This window comes from Natrix helvetica (genome assembly GCF_964273705.1).
Source record: "Natrix helvetica genome assembly, chromosome: 3".
NCBI lineage: Eukaryota > Metazoa > Chordata > Lepidosauria > Squamata > Natricidae > Natrix > Natrix helvetica.
In genome coordinates this window covers 6,639,086-6,653,877 of record NC_138549.1, presented here as the reverse complement: position 1 = coordinate 6,653,877, position 14,792 = coordinate 6,639,086, and the positions used below count along the sequence as shown (strand labels likewise).

The window sequence follows — 14,792 nt, the reverse complement described above, 5'->3', positions numbered from 1 at the left end:
GGACCCTTCCAACTCCTTTTTTTCTGTTAAAATTGGAGTTTTCTTTCAGTCTGTATCTTTTGGCATTATTCAGTTGCATAGTCTTTGTTTTTCCTCCTCTTCATCACATCTGTTTTCATCTTGTGTCCTTTCATTCTTTTTCTCCCCTCCTCCCCTCCCCCCCTCTCCTCCTTATATTTCAGTTTGGTTCTGATGCGATGTCAGATGATAATTTATTACTCCTGTGTGGAGTCTTTACATAATTTCATTTGTTTGCGATCAAAGACTCTCTGAAGGTGGGTGCGGAATAAATCCATAGTAAAAGAGATTGGTAGTGATGATTGTAAAGCCGCTAAAAATGACCAGGCGCCCCCTCCCACCCCATCCCAAACAAGGTTCATGCCCCAGCCTCCTCAGGGCGGGGTTTATTACACCACAGCTTTTGGTTTCCTTCCCCAATTAACTTAATGAGGTTCATTCTGATAGCGCTGGAAGAAGTCAAAACTCCTGCTGTCATCAGTCCGACTTCTCCTCCATTGGTACACTGTAGCTTAGTTGCTATCAGTATTCTGTCACTCCTACTATTACTGTTGATGCCCTATTTCCTCCTTCCCTCCCTTCTCCTTCCATCCATCCATTATCTTGCCTCCCTGCCTCCCCTTTTTCCTTCCTTCCCATTTTCCTTCCTTCCTCCCTCCCTTTCTTCTATCTCCTTTCTTCCATCCATCCATTATATCACCTCGCTCCCTCCCTTTTATCTCCTTTCTTCCTTTCTTCCTCCCTCCTTCCCTCCGTTTTATCATCTCTCCTCCCTTCCTTTTATTATCTCTCCTCCCTTCCTTCTCCTTCAATCCATCCATTGTCTCACCTCCTTGCCTCCTCTTTTTCCTTCCTTCTTTCTATTCATTCGCCTCCCTTCCTCCCCCTTTCCTCCCTCCCTCTCCCTTCCTTCCTTCCTTCCTCCCTCCCATCTCCTTTCTTCCATCCATCCATCCATCCATTGTCTCACCTCCCTACCTCCCTTTTATCTCCTTCCTTTCTTCTTCCCTCCTTCCCTCCATTTTATCATCTCCCTCCCTTTTATCATCTCTTCCCCCCTCCCTCCCTTCCTCACCTGCATATTCATCCATCTATCCTGTTTTTCAGACCTTTCTTGTCTCCCAAAGCAGATGTGATATTTTTAACCTCTGCAATCAGGCCGGCCTCCCCCACCCACAGAAACCTTCTCTCTGAAAACACTTTAATGCTTGAAGTATTTTAAAGTGCCTAATTTGCCTTTCTCGGATAAAAACATGCTGAAATGCCTTTATGTGTGTTCTTAGCTATTTTCTTAGGGTCTTTTCGAGTACCTTATGAAGAAATAAAAATAATGATTCTGGAAATAGATGAAGCCCAGCTGTCAGAATCCATGATCCAGGTGCGGTAATTTGATTAACGGTTTTATAAACAAGTATTCCTAATAATTAGATCTTCATAAAATCTACCACAATTCTAGTAAAATATATGAAAGTCACAAACAAAGTTACATGCACAGCCAGACGTAATTTTGTGTTTATACATCAATGCAATTTGGTATTAACACCAAAGATGGCAGGTTATATATTCTGTATTTGTGATACTTGTCGTTTTTATTAAGATAACTGTTTCCTTTAGACCAGGGGTGTCCAAACTTGGGAACTTTAAGACTTGTGGACTTCAACTCCCAGAATTCCCCAGCCAGCTGGCTGGGGAATTCTGGGAGTTGAAGTCCACAAGTTTTAAAGTTCCCAAGTTTGGACACCCCTGCTTTAGACTATGTGTATCAGCAAATTTCTCTAAGATAGGGCAGTTGGACAGTTTAAAAATGTAATAGCCTACTGAGTTTGACTTTTATTTTTTTTGGATTTTTAAGAGGTCCTTGTTTTTTTTTAATAATAAATACTTTTTCTTTACTGTCTATTTTTGGCTTTGTTGCCTTATGACAGGGGTGTCAAACTCAAGGCCCAGGGGCTGGATTCGACCCGCGGGGTGCTTAGATCTGGCCTGCGTGGCCACCCTAGAAACAGTGAAGGACCGGCCCACGGTGTCTCTGCCAGTGAAAACGTAAGGCTCCGTTTTCGCTGGCAGAAGGTTGCAGGAGGCCATCGCAGTGGGAAACAGACCTCGGCCGTCCGGAGCTCTGTTTTCACTGGCAGAGGGTTGCGGGATGCTATCGCAGCCAAAAACGGAGCTCGGGAGCCCGTGTTCACTGGCAGAGCGCTCAGGCCACCACAGGTGCCCCCGACATGAGTGACATCGAACTGGCTATGTCCCCCACCCCCTATCCCGAGATCAAACACAACCCTGATGCGGCCCTCAATGGAATCGAGTTTGACACCTCTGCCCTTAATTAGATTGAAGAGAAGTTTATCTCCCTTGTTTTTTGTACAAATAATTATGCAATATAAAGCCTTGCAAACCAGTTGTCAGGAAGGAGGGGAGGGGGAGGGGAACGAGGGGTTTTAATTTTGTATCTTTTCGTAAAACGTAGAATTTAATCAAGCACCTTCCTGACCAAAAACAACTCAACGGATTATCCAAGTTGAAGAATGAATATAAGGATTTGTCTGAACCGGAGCAGTTTGCGATTGTGGTAAATAGATGGATTCATTTCAAAATGTGGTTTTTAAGATTCTCTATTCTGTTTTTTTTTTATATATATAGTCTTTTCGTGTGAGTTTTGCAATGGTATTCTTTTTTTGCTTCTTTTGGGTAGCTGGTAGCCAGGAATGAGTTAATCTTCTGTTGCACTAAGTTTCTGATTTGACTTTTAACCAACTTCTTAAAGTAATTTCCTGACAGGAGGAATCTTTAAGATTTTGCTCTTGTCACCAAGACAATGAGTGAGGCTGTTCTGACATTTTTTGAATTTCTGCCTCTGTTCTTTCTACGGCTATGCTAACGAGCTCTGCTTGCCTTTCAATTTCTAATTATAAGTGTGAGGCAAAGAGTATGAGGCTACCTCGCCATGTTTTTAAAATAATTTACACGCGGATAAGTCTTCTATAGCATATTGAGACTTGCGTGGCAGTAAATGCCTAATAATTATATATATCAAACCTTTGTGCTGTCCAAAGCACTTGAGGGGGAAAGAGGTTTCATTGCATTCGTGTCAGAAGCCCTGTTGGGGACTCTTTCCATGTCCCTGGCAGGAGCTGGAGTGAAGGACGGGTGATCAAACCCTCTTGGGTCTCGAATGCAGGCTTGCTAATCTCCTGGCCAATGTTCCAACCACTTGAGCCACCATGCTCCTAAGAGGCTTTGTGACATCTAAGAACTCTGTCCTTGCTGCATGTTAGTCTGGGTGCAGCTCGACATGTAGCCAAACCCACCTGTCCTCCAATAAAACAGACTGTGTACGTAAATCTGAATGCTTTATTGAAAGAACAGGATAGGGGGAAACTGGGGAAAATAGGGGTACATGCAATGGGAACCAAATACAAGATAGACAGTATTGAGTTCTTGCTGAACACAACAATTAATAAACACAAGCAATCTAAATCTCCCCAGTGATGCTCTGTGTGGGGGATGTGGGTTTGTTTGGATGACCACGTGCCACAGATGAAGATGGATTCTTTGTGCTTCTGCCTTCTCTAAAATGGAGTCTGGCTTCCCAATGTGCACTTGTTTTGAGAGTGCGGGTTGATGGGTACATGGGTGGGGTCTGCTTCAAACAATATACTTCAAACCATATATTTGTTCCTCCGGCCACTAGATGGGGTTAGAGAGCAACAACAGTAGATAAAGATAGTATGTTGGGGCATATTTATCCCTCTGGCCACTAGGTGGGGATAGAGAGCAACAACAGTAGACAAAGATAGTATGTTGGGGCATATTTATCCCTCTGGCCACTAGATGGGGATAGAGAGCAACAACAGTAGACAAAGATAGTATGTTGGGGCATATTTATCCCTCTGGCCACTAGATGGGGTTAGAGAGCAACAACAGTAGATAAAGATAGTATGTTGGGGCATATTTAGCCCTCTGGCCACTAGATGGGTTTAGAGAGCAACAACAGTAGGTAAAGATAGTATGCTGGGGCATATTTATCCTTCTGGCCACTAGATGGGGTTAGAGAGCAACAAAAGTAGATAAAGATAGTATGTTGGGGCATATTTATCCCTCTGGCCACTAGATGGAGATAGAGAGCAACAAAAGTAGATAAAGATAGTATGTTGGGGCATATTTATCCCTCTGGCCACTAGTTGGGGATAGAGAGCAACAACTCTGATAAACATTTGGTAAACAAGCATCTGTTAAGTTGATATATTAATCATTTCATTTTATTTTGTCCAACATAAAATATTGTCCAATAAAAGTTAATCTCAAGAGTATTAAACTTTTCTGTAACATGGGAAAAACCTACAACAGCCATGTTAGATGATTGTAACATAAAATTAACTTACTATAAGGTATCTAGGAGAGGTTTAATACCTGATTAATGTATGTGTACACATAAAATGTATTTACTATAAAATTCCCATGAGAGTAAAATCTATAATCTATAAAAGCAAGCCTGTAAAACTAATAAGATTGAAATAATGGCTAATAGGCTTTTTGACATGGGTTGTAGATCATGGAGAAGCTAATTATAAATGGAAAAAAAACCCTTTTTTTAAAAAAAAACATCTTCCTTATGGAGCCACTTACAAAACACAGAACAGAATTCTTGAATGGCTAAGTATGATTGGACACACAAGGAATTTGTTTCTGGTACAAAAGCTCTCAGAATACATGCAAGCAACAAATGATAAATCATGATCATAACCATCATGATGTTGTCAGTTGTAAAGTTGTGTCCGACCCATCGCGACCCCATGGACAACATTCATGTCCTCTACTATCCTCCGGAGTCCATTTAAGCTCACACCGACTTCTTCAGTGATTCCATCCAGCCACTCATTCTCTGTCGTCCCCTTCTTCTTCTGCCCTCCATCGTTCCCAGCATGAGGCTCTTCTCCAGGGAGTCCTTCTTCCTTCTCCTTAGGTGGCCAAAGTACTTGAGTTTCCTCTTCAGGATCTGGCCTTCTAAAGAGCAGCCAGGGTGGATCTCCTCTAGGATTGACCAGTTGGATCGCCTTGCAGTCCAAGGGACTTGCAGGAGTCTTCTCCAGCACCATCGTTCAAAGGCCTCAATTCATCATAAAACTACATAAATCATAAGATACAACATTTAGTAATAATCATTGGATATTAAATAAGTGATCAACATAAAGTATACTAGGATACTAAATAAAACAATATAAATCATAAGATACAGGCAACAAAGTTAAAGTCATAGGATAAGGAGATAGTTAATAGGAAAGATGAGAAGAAGAATAGTAATGCAGTCCTACTAGGTAATTTGACAGTGTTGTGGGAATTGGTTGTTTAGCAGAGTGATGGTATGGGGGGAAAAGTGTCCTTGTGTCCAATTCTGGTGTGTAATGCTCCACTGTGTCATCTTGAGGTTAGAAGTTGAAACAGGTGTACTCATCCATAGAAAAGCCTGCAAGCTATTTCTCCTTGGGCCAGTCTGCTGCCTGGTTTCAACGCTTAAGAGTATTTCCATGTTGAACCCACGTCTCTGGTTAAGGCATTGAAACGAGCTACTTCCCATTAGTATTTCCGTGTTCCTTCTGCGGGGTTTATACACAGTACGACAACAGCTCCATCAAATGCAACGTTTCACGAGTTACCTGGAAGGGGAAGAGAGTCCTTCACACAACATTCACACACCGTTGTTGATTGATTCGGTCTCCGGGAATATGTAGAACGATGGTGTGTATCTCGAGACGGTACAAAATTATGACACGTAAGGCAGGTCTTCTCCTTCTCTTTTCAACCCAGATGAGCAGCGTAACCAGACTGAGACCCCGGTTGGCTGACATTCTTTTTAAGCTTCAGTTTGAGGAGCAAGTGAATAACCTCAAGCCCGAAATCATGGCGGTCAGCACCGCCTGTGAAGAGATCAAGAAGAGCCGAAGCTTCAGTCAGCTTCTGGAACTTGTCCTGTTAATGGGAAACTACATGAACGCTGGATCGCGAAATGCGCAGACGTTTGGATACAACCTCTGCTCCTTATGTAAAGTGAGTATTTCAGCAGCCAATGTGGGTAGAATCTGGTGCTTCAGTCAAACCTGCAGCCAAAGCTGCAGCTGCCCCAAAAGCCAACACAGTTCTAGGCTGCATAAGCAAAGGGATGAAATCAAGATCATGTAAAGTGTGTTAATACCACTTTATAAAGCCTTGGTAAGGCCACACTTGGAATACTGCATCCAGGTTTGGTCGCCATGATGTAAAAAAAAAGATGTGGAGACTCTAGAAAGAGTGCAGAGAAGAGCAGCAAAGAGGATTAGGGGACTGGAGACTAAAACATATGAAGAACAGTTGCAGGAACTAGGTATGTCTAGCTTAAGAGAAAGAAGGACTAGGGGAGACATGATAGCAGTCTTCCAATATCTCAGGGGTTGCCACAAAGAAGAGGGAGTCAAGCTATTCTGCACCTGAGGGTAGAACAAGAAGCAATGGGTGGAAACTAATCAAGGAGAGAAGCAACCTAGAACTGAGGAGAAATTTCCTGACAGTTAGAACAATTAGCCAGTCGAACAACTTGCCACCAGAAATTGTGAATGCTCCAACAATGGAAGTTTTTAAGAAGGTATTGAACAACCATTTGTCTGATGTGATATAGGGTTTCCTGCCTAAGCACGGGGTTGGACTAGAAGACCTCCAAGGTCCCTTCCAACTTTGTTATTCTATTCTAATCCTTGACGTGTCAGTGATGCTATTTATCTTTTCCACCCTTGCCAGTAGAATAATTATAAGTATGTAAATTTGCCAAAATTCTCCCCCCCCCAATAAAATAGTTGTAAATATCTGTTCTGTCTACCCACCGCAACATAGCTTGAACATGAAATCAATTAATTTTTGTGTTTCTCATCCAGTGAAGCAGAGAGAATGAATGCGGTTTTAGAAAATGCTCATTTTTCTTGATTAAAAAAAAATGCTGTTCCAATCTAGAGCAAATACACGGAGTGAAGGGAAACTTCACAGCACTTACTAAGGTTGGGGAAATGGAGAACTTTTAAATAGCCGAAAATGCTGGTCCATAAGTTTATTTGTGAGGAATGACTCACAAAAACTAAAAACAACTGTATATTAAAAATGCCCTTCCGCCTACTTTGCAGAATTTTGGTATGTCAGAAGAAACCAACGTTAGTTGAATGCAGAGTAGATGGACTACTGCACAAGTGTGTATGTTAAATAAGAAGAGGTAGCATCAAGAATGAATAGCAGTTAAGTAAATGTGGATTGAATGCAGGTGTGAATGGCCAGTAGAAAAGAAGCGTGTTGAGGTGGCTTTGATTAGGTAAGGAGATTGAATGAGGATGAAATCACGACAATTTATGAAGGAAGGCCAAATGGTAAAAGAGGAAGGAAGAGAAAGCAATAGGTAACTCTTCTGTCCCGTGATTCTAATGAATATGCAGATACAGGCTTGGCTGTCTGCCACGACTAATTACAGAGATAAAACCACCCCTTGGCTAGGAGCCTAGAACGCTATCTTCAAGAAACCAAGATTAGACTTACAGAATGCTTTCTCAATGGCTAGTGAAATGGACTGTTGTTTCCTGCAAAGATTCCCCTCCTGTCGCTCCACCTATAAACTCTTTGGGAGGGGCCACAACCGTAGCCAGCTGTCCCTATTTCCTTCTATGACATCTTCTCCACAGCTGCTCCCTTCTCCTCTCAGCTCTACGCACACGCACATCAGGGACAACCTCCCTCTGTTCCTCCTCACTGCTCCCTGACTCAGATGCCACCTGGTGGCCAACAGGCCTCTCTAATCCTTGCTCTGACTCCAAACACCCTCCAGAGTCTTCCTCATCCTCCAGAGCTGTCCAACAATGGTCTGAGCTGTCAGAGTCCACCAACAGCTCAGCCGGCCACTGCTGGGCCACAACAGGTAACCTATAGATTGGGAGTTGGTAAGATCCTCAAAAGGATAGAAGTGAGATGCTAAAAGAAGAAAAGATAATGGGTATTGGTGTACTGAAACCAGGAATGGCTTCAGAAGATAGAAAATGATGGATTGGTGTAAGGAATAGGACAGGATGGGAATAGAATAGAATTAGGAATAGAATAGAATAGAATTAGAATAGAATAGGAATAAAATAGAATTAGGAATAGAATAGAATAGAGTTTGAAGGCACCTTGGAGGTCTTCTAATACAACCCCCTGCTTAGGCAGGAAACCCTACACCACTTCAGACAAATGGCTATCCAATCTCTTCTTAAAGACTTTCAGTGTTGGAGAATTCACAACTTCTGGAGGCAAGTTGTTCCACTGATTAATTGTTCTCACTGTCAGGACATTTCTCCTCAGTTCTAGGTTGCTTCTCTCCTTGATTAGTTTCCATCCATTGTTTTTTGTCCTGTCTTCAGGTCCTGTGGAGAATAGCTTGACTCCCTCTTCTTTGTGGAAGCCCCTGAGATATTGGAACACTGCTATCATGTCTCCCCTGGTCCTTCTTTTCATTAATCTCGACATACCCAATTCTAGCAACTGCACTGAGCTGATGCCTAGATTTAAATAGGTTTCACTTTCTGTCTTCAAACATTTAATTTACCTGGTGTACTCTTTCTGTGCTTGCATAACATTATGTGCTGGAAATAACAGTAGCAGAACGGGCCTGTTTATGCACAAATGTTATCAGCTGGAGGTCAGCAACAAACCTCAGAACCCAAATCATTATTAAGGTTACAATTGAGCAAATGATCACTATCTGAAGGCTTAAGATTTCTAAAGTTCCAAGTATTTTGACGGAAATCTGAAATACACCCACCTTCATGGATTGGTATTCAAACTGCATGCACAAGGTGTATATGTGTGTGTGAGTTGTATTTAAGATAGCATATGCCATGTTGTCTACTTTAACTCCCTCAGTGGGATGCCACTAGCTGGATGTGGGTCAAGTTATGATGGATATCTTAATATCACCCTCACAGTTGAATGTTAAAGTTAGATATCATAGTATCATGAAGAGCCGTTTTGGCGCAGTGGTTAGAATGCTGTATTGCAGGCTAATTCTGCCAACTGCCAGAAGTTTGATCCTCAACCGGCTCAAGGTTGACTCAGCCTTCCATCCTTCCGAGGTTGGTAAAATGAGGACTCAGATTGTTGGGGGAAAGATGCTGACTCTCTAAACCACTTAGAGAGGGCTGTAGAAGCACTGTGAAATGCTTCTAAATTGTAGCTATTGCTATAATTTACCGTATTTTTCGGACTACAAGACGCACCAGTGTATAAGATGCACCAAGTTTTCGAAGAGGTAAGTAAGAAAAAAAGGTTTTTCCTTCCCCCACCCTCCAGAAGCACTCTGTAGGCTTCAACAGGGCTGGGGGAAGGCAAAAACACCCTGATTTTGCTGGAAAATGGCCTGTTTTTCACAAAAACGGGGACATTTTCCCCTTCCCCCAGCCCTGCTGAAGCTTGCAGAGTGCTGGGGGGTGGGGAAAGGCAAAAACACCCTCTTGTTTGTTGCAAAAAATGGCCCGTTTTTTGCCCATTTTTCACCAAAATGGGATGCGGGGGCAGGGCTTCAGTAGGCCAAAAATGGCTGTATTCGGTATATACGATGCACCAACATTTCCACGCTCTTGGGGGGGGGGGGAGTTGCGTCTTATACTCCAAAAAATACGGTATCTCTCAATGAACTCTCTTTTTCCTGACAGAATGAACTCAAAGGCACTTATAGGTTATCAGACCATCTCCATTCTAAGACCCTCCTACATCTCAAGTCATGTTTAACTCGTCGGTCTAAATTCAGTCTGAAATCTAATGCCAAGTTAGAGAGTAAAAAGTGAACGTATAATAAGATGAAATGGAAATACATTAATTCTTTTAACGATGCATTTATCGTTGCCTAGTTAAAGGATACCAAATCAGCTGATCAGACGACAACGCTGCTTCACTTCCTGGCTGAGGTCTGTGAAGAAAAATATCCAAATGTTTTGAGCTTCCTTGAAGACTTGCAGCACTTAGACAAAGCAAGCAGAGGTCTGTATTAAAACTGATACTTGTGTTTTTGTTTCGTTCAACTCTGACCACAATGAATGATTTCCGAATGGAGAATTTTAACTTTGCAGCATGCATTGACCTCCGCCTGCAGTCATGAATTTCCATTCACAGCTATTTCTATTTCTTTCAAGATGACTTTCCCTTATCTTAAATTAGCAGGGAACGGGGAAGGGGAAAAGTGATTATGTTTCAGATCACACTATCCAGAGTACAAGGGTGTTACCATACAAAAAAAAAAAAAAGCAGCAAACTGGGGAATTAAAATATTTTCCATGGCTTCCATGCATGCCTTTGAAATAAAAGGCTAATCATTAACAAGACCGGAGGGGAAAAAAAAGAAAAAAGTTTTAGGAAATTAAATCTGATTTCACCTATCTTCACGTCTTTAATAAAAATCTTACATTTGTTCTACTCCTCTTCCTGTGTCGTATCCAAGAAAGTCTTTGCAGACACCTTATTTTTACGCTTGTTGTCTAATCTTGAAGTTTTTCTGTCTTAGCTTTTCATTCAGAAAGAAATCAGAATGTGGTGTCAAAATAGGCGAGAGATGGTAAACAAAACAACCCGAATGGAATATTACAATGCTATAAATGGAATGATAAATGTACTAGAATTATGAATGTAAAAAAGAAAAAAAGAATAATTATGTGGATGTATATATAGAGAAAAAAAATATAAAAAAACTTTTTATTTAAAAAAAAGAAAGAAAGCAGGTGAGTGAAAATGCCTGTAAGTAGAAGGAATTGTCAGGGTTCCAAATAGCATCCAAAAGTAAATCAAGAGTCCAAGGCAAAGTATTGCTCAAAGTTCCAATTTATTAAGAGAGCCATGTTGGCACATCTGGGAAAACCCGAATCTGAAAGTTTCCCAGTTTTCCCACCCAGTTGAAAGTTCGAGATCTTGCCCACAAGTCCATCACATGGTCCAATCTTCCACTGCCACACTGGCAGTTTTACCCATCCAGTTCCGGTCAGGTTCAGAGGTGCAAAGACACAGGATGACCTTGGCTTTCTAGAAAGAATTTTGTTATGGCTGCATAGCATCTAACTCCTTACAATCCTCTCTCCCATTTTCCCACCATAGAAAATGCATAGCAGAATAATAGAAAGTGTGGCAGGCCAAAGATCCAAAAGAAAAGATGGCTGCAGGCCTGACAGGAATAATGTCTATGGAGATTCTCAGTCATCCAGGTCATGGTTGGCCCAAAGGTGCTTTTTCAAGAGGCAACTGGACTTTCATAAGCGCAGGGCACGCTATAGGGCAGTGATGGTGAACCTTTCCAGCACTGAGTGCCCAAACCGTAATGCACGTGCACCAGCCAACTGGTCTTCGCATGCACCGGAGTGCCAGAAACCCGAACACAGGTATGCACATGAACACCAGCCAGCTGGTCTTCAAGTTTCTGGCACTCCGGTGTGCACGAAGATCAGCTGGTGTGCCGGAAACCTGAAGACCAAGTGGCCAGTGTGCATGTGCGTGCCAGAAACCATAAGAGCAGGTGGCAACGGCACGCATGCCCACAGAGAGGGCTCTTAGTGCCACCTCTGTCACAGGTGCCATAGGTTCACCATCATGGCTATAGGAGAACAAACCCGAATCAGGATTCAGCAGCTCAGCTGCATTTAAAAGACAAAAGACACTCGTTCGAAGACAGCAAAGTCCACATTTTGGACAGAGAGTTTCGCTGGTTTGAAAGAAGGGTCAAAGAGGCCATCTAGGTCAAAACTGAGCAGCCCACTCTCAACAGAGGGGAAGGGATACGACATCATCTCTCTCCAGTCTACAACACAGCCCTTTCAACAGTTCCAAGAAGGCTCCACACCCATTTGAATTTAGAAATCACTTTATTGTCATTGTACGTATATACACAGTATGCACATACAACAAAATTCACATAACACCCAGAGACCAGGCCCAACACGCATGACAATCCCCAAATACCACCTCCCCGCCCACCAAAAAATTCCCCGACCCTAAACCACCCAAGCATCCACACAACAGACCAAGTAATGCTGTCCAACAGCTCACTGATGGTGGCCCTTTAGTTCATTGTTGAGTGCACTACTTGGGTGACTCTGACGACACAGGTAAACCTCCAGGTGGCCTCAAGGACCGTCTGAAAGGATGCAAATGACCAGCTGTCTGCAAGGAGTCTAAATCCTTCCATTCCCCACCATCCAGTCGGAGCTGAAGAAGCTTCTTGGATGAGAAGGGAGACGTCTTCAAAGGAAAACCAGAAAGTCCAGTTGCCTCCTGAAAAAGCACCTTTAGAAGGAATAATGTGGGACAATCAAAGCAGTCAAAGAAGCCTAGATGTCCCATGGTTTTTAGTGCCACAGGTCTGAGACACTTTGGGGGCCTCCTTGCCATTTGTACATATCCTGGTGTGAATAAAATTAGAGATTAGATTCCTCTAAAAGATTGAGATGGTAAGTGTCTAATAGTATGTTAGCGTTGGAGGACAATAGCTATGTTAGAAGCTTTCCATATTCGTTCTGATGGGTTTCTTTAATGCAGGGGTGTCCAAACTTGGGAACTTTAAGACTTGTGGACTTCAACTCCCAGAATTCCCCAGCCAGCATGGCTGGCTGGGGAATTCTGAGAGTTGAAGTCCACAAGTCTTAAAGTTCCCAAGTTTGGACACCCCTGCTTTAATGGATCATTCCTACACTATGATTGCAAGCATCTCGTGGACATGGTCACTTGGTCTCACGCGTTGATCCCCTTGAAAGAGAAAGTATTGCTACAGGACAGCTCAGGATATCATCGATATTCTGAGAAGGAAAAGTGACGTTGTGATTTGTTGATGCTCAAAAGAATTAGATGTTTGGGAACATTGTTCAGACACAATGTGGGAGAAAATCTGTAACAATGTAGGAGAAAACTTACTGGAACTAAAAGGGCAACTGTGAGATTTGAAAAAGTTCAGTGATTGAAGATCAGATTATTGGGGTACATGAAGTCAGGACCTCTAGCCAAATGTATGTTATTGGTTATATTAAACGTACTGGAAATAATAATACATTTTCAGGTTATAAAGAATTTTTTAGACATAGGATCTCTTTAGAATTTTTTTTTCTTTTTAGAATGAATTCCATGGATAGGATTCTTACTGTCTTTCAATCTTTAATTTCCACGAGGAATGCTTTTCATCCTACATTGGCCACAAAAAAAAGTTTTCATTTCTTGAAACAGCAAATGCCTGCGTTATCTTATTTTGTCTAAAGTAACCTGTTTATGCTGTGAAACTGGAGTAGTTTCTGGGTATCCCGTCCATTAAAAAATTATTAATAATTAAAGATGCCCCTTTGTGGGTCTCGTGTGTTTAGTTTCAGCGGAGAGCTTGGAAAAGAGCCTAAAGCAGATGGAAGGGCAGGTCAAACAACTTGGGAAGGATTTGGAGACCTTTCCTCAGCCCGAAGACCCTCATGACAAATTTGTGACGAAAATGTCCATATCCTTTTGTTGTTGTCAAATAACTGATGTACTTTTGTTTTCAGAATATATTTTAAGTTTACTGTGTATTCCACATCCTCAGTTTTGATGACACTAGCTTTGACTGTTTTAAGTTACAGATAATCTAAACCCTACCACATTTTTAGAATTGAAGGAGAACTGTCCATTGAGACATACGTGTTCAGTTAACCCATTCTGAATTCTCTCTAAGCTATGCCTGGTTAGTGTTTTATACAAATAACACTTGATTAATTTCCCAAATTATTTGAAGAGTATTTAAAATAATGTATTGCTTGATATATACACTACTCTACTATAATCGTTCTTCTGCTAGGTTCCTTTAATATGTCCTGTTTTGGTTTTGCTTCTTACCTAGAAAGGAAGTCCTGTGTCCCCACTGTGTGGAGGGAACAACCTGTAACGACACAGATAAAGCAGATAAAGTGTCATGTTTTGGTTGATCCACCTGTTGGAAGAAATGCCCATCTGGGTTCAGTTCCAAGTGGGGAAAAAGACACTGGAAACATGGAAACTGTTTGGAAAGATGGTTTAATGGTGGACAGGACCACATAGGTTTGAGGTCCTGGGCAAAAAGGGAAGAGATGCTGAGGATGTCTTGGGTTTTATGCCCTCTCTGGGCTTTTGAATTCGAGCTTGTGTTCTGATTGGTTGTCAGACTCCCATGGGGCCATGCAGGGGTAACTTCTTAGGTTGTGTTTTGAGTCCCAAGCTTGGTTGAGCTTTACTGGGTGATGATGTTATGAAAGGGCTTTGGGCAATTCCTACTATAGTTCTGCCTGAAGGAGATAGATCGTTGTTATGTAGAATAGCACCACATCCATGGAACAGAATGAGAAATATTCTTTTGGTTTCCTTTTAAAGAGACAGTTGTATATGATGGGCAATTCCCCACCTTGCAAAACTGATAGTATTGCAAGCTGTTGATAGCTCTTTGTTACTAGATGAAGCATTAGGACATATTTCCGAATGTGGCATGTTTGTGTAAGAGAGCCATGCATACGTTGTAAGCTTATAAAACAAAATGTTACTGGAAATTTTCACAAAAAATGCATAAGCACTCTAAGCTAAATCCCACAAGCGACACTTAAACAGATGGTTTGATCTTTAAACACTGTTAAAATGTAATAGCTCCTCCTGTTAACATTCCCTGTAGACAGAGAATAATTGGGGAACAGTGGAATTACATTTGTTGCTGGTAATGTCTGTGTGCTTGCTAATTAAAAAAAAAATGTGTACAGGAAAAACGGTGTATTTGA

The 14,792-nt window shown here is 41.8% G+C and overlaps 1 protein-coding gene across 1 annotated transcript in view; it reads left to right on the top strand.

Moving 5' to 3' along the window:
* DIAPH3 (diaphanous related formin 3) overlaps window positions 1-14,792 on the top strand; it is a 119,647-nt gene that overhangs the window by 38,047 nt on the left and 66,808 nt on the right. Inside the window, exons 19-23 of the mRNA XM_081948702.1 lie at window positions 1,302-1,396; window positions 2,489-2,590; window positions 5,827-6,066; window positions 9,909-10,038; window positions 13,389-13,514. Coding sequence (XP_081804828.1) covers window positions 1,302-1,396; window positions 2,489-2,590; window positions 5,827-6,066; window positions 9,909-10,038; window positions 13,389-13,514 — 693 coding nt within the window. The remainder of the gene's footprint in view (window positions 1-1,301; window positions 1,397-2,488; window positions 2,591-5,826; window positions 6,067-9,908; window positions 10,039-13,388; window positions 13,515-14,792) is intronic.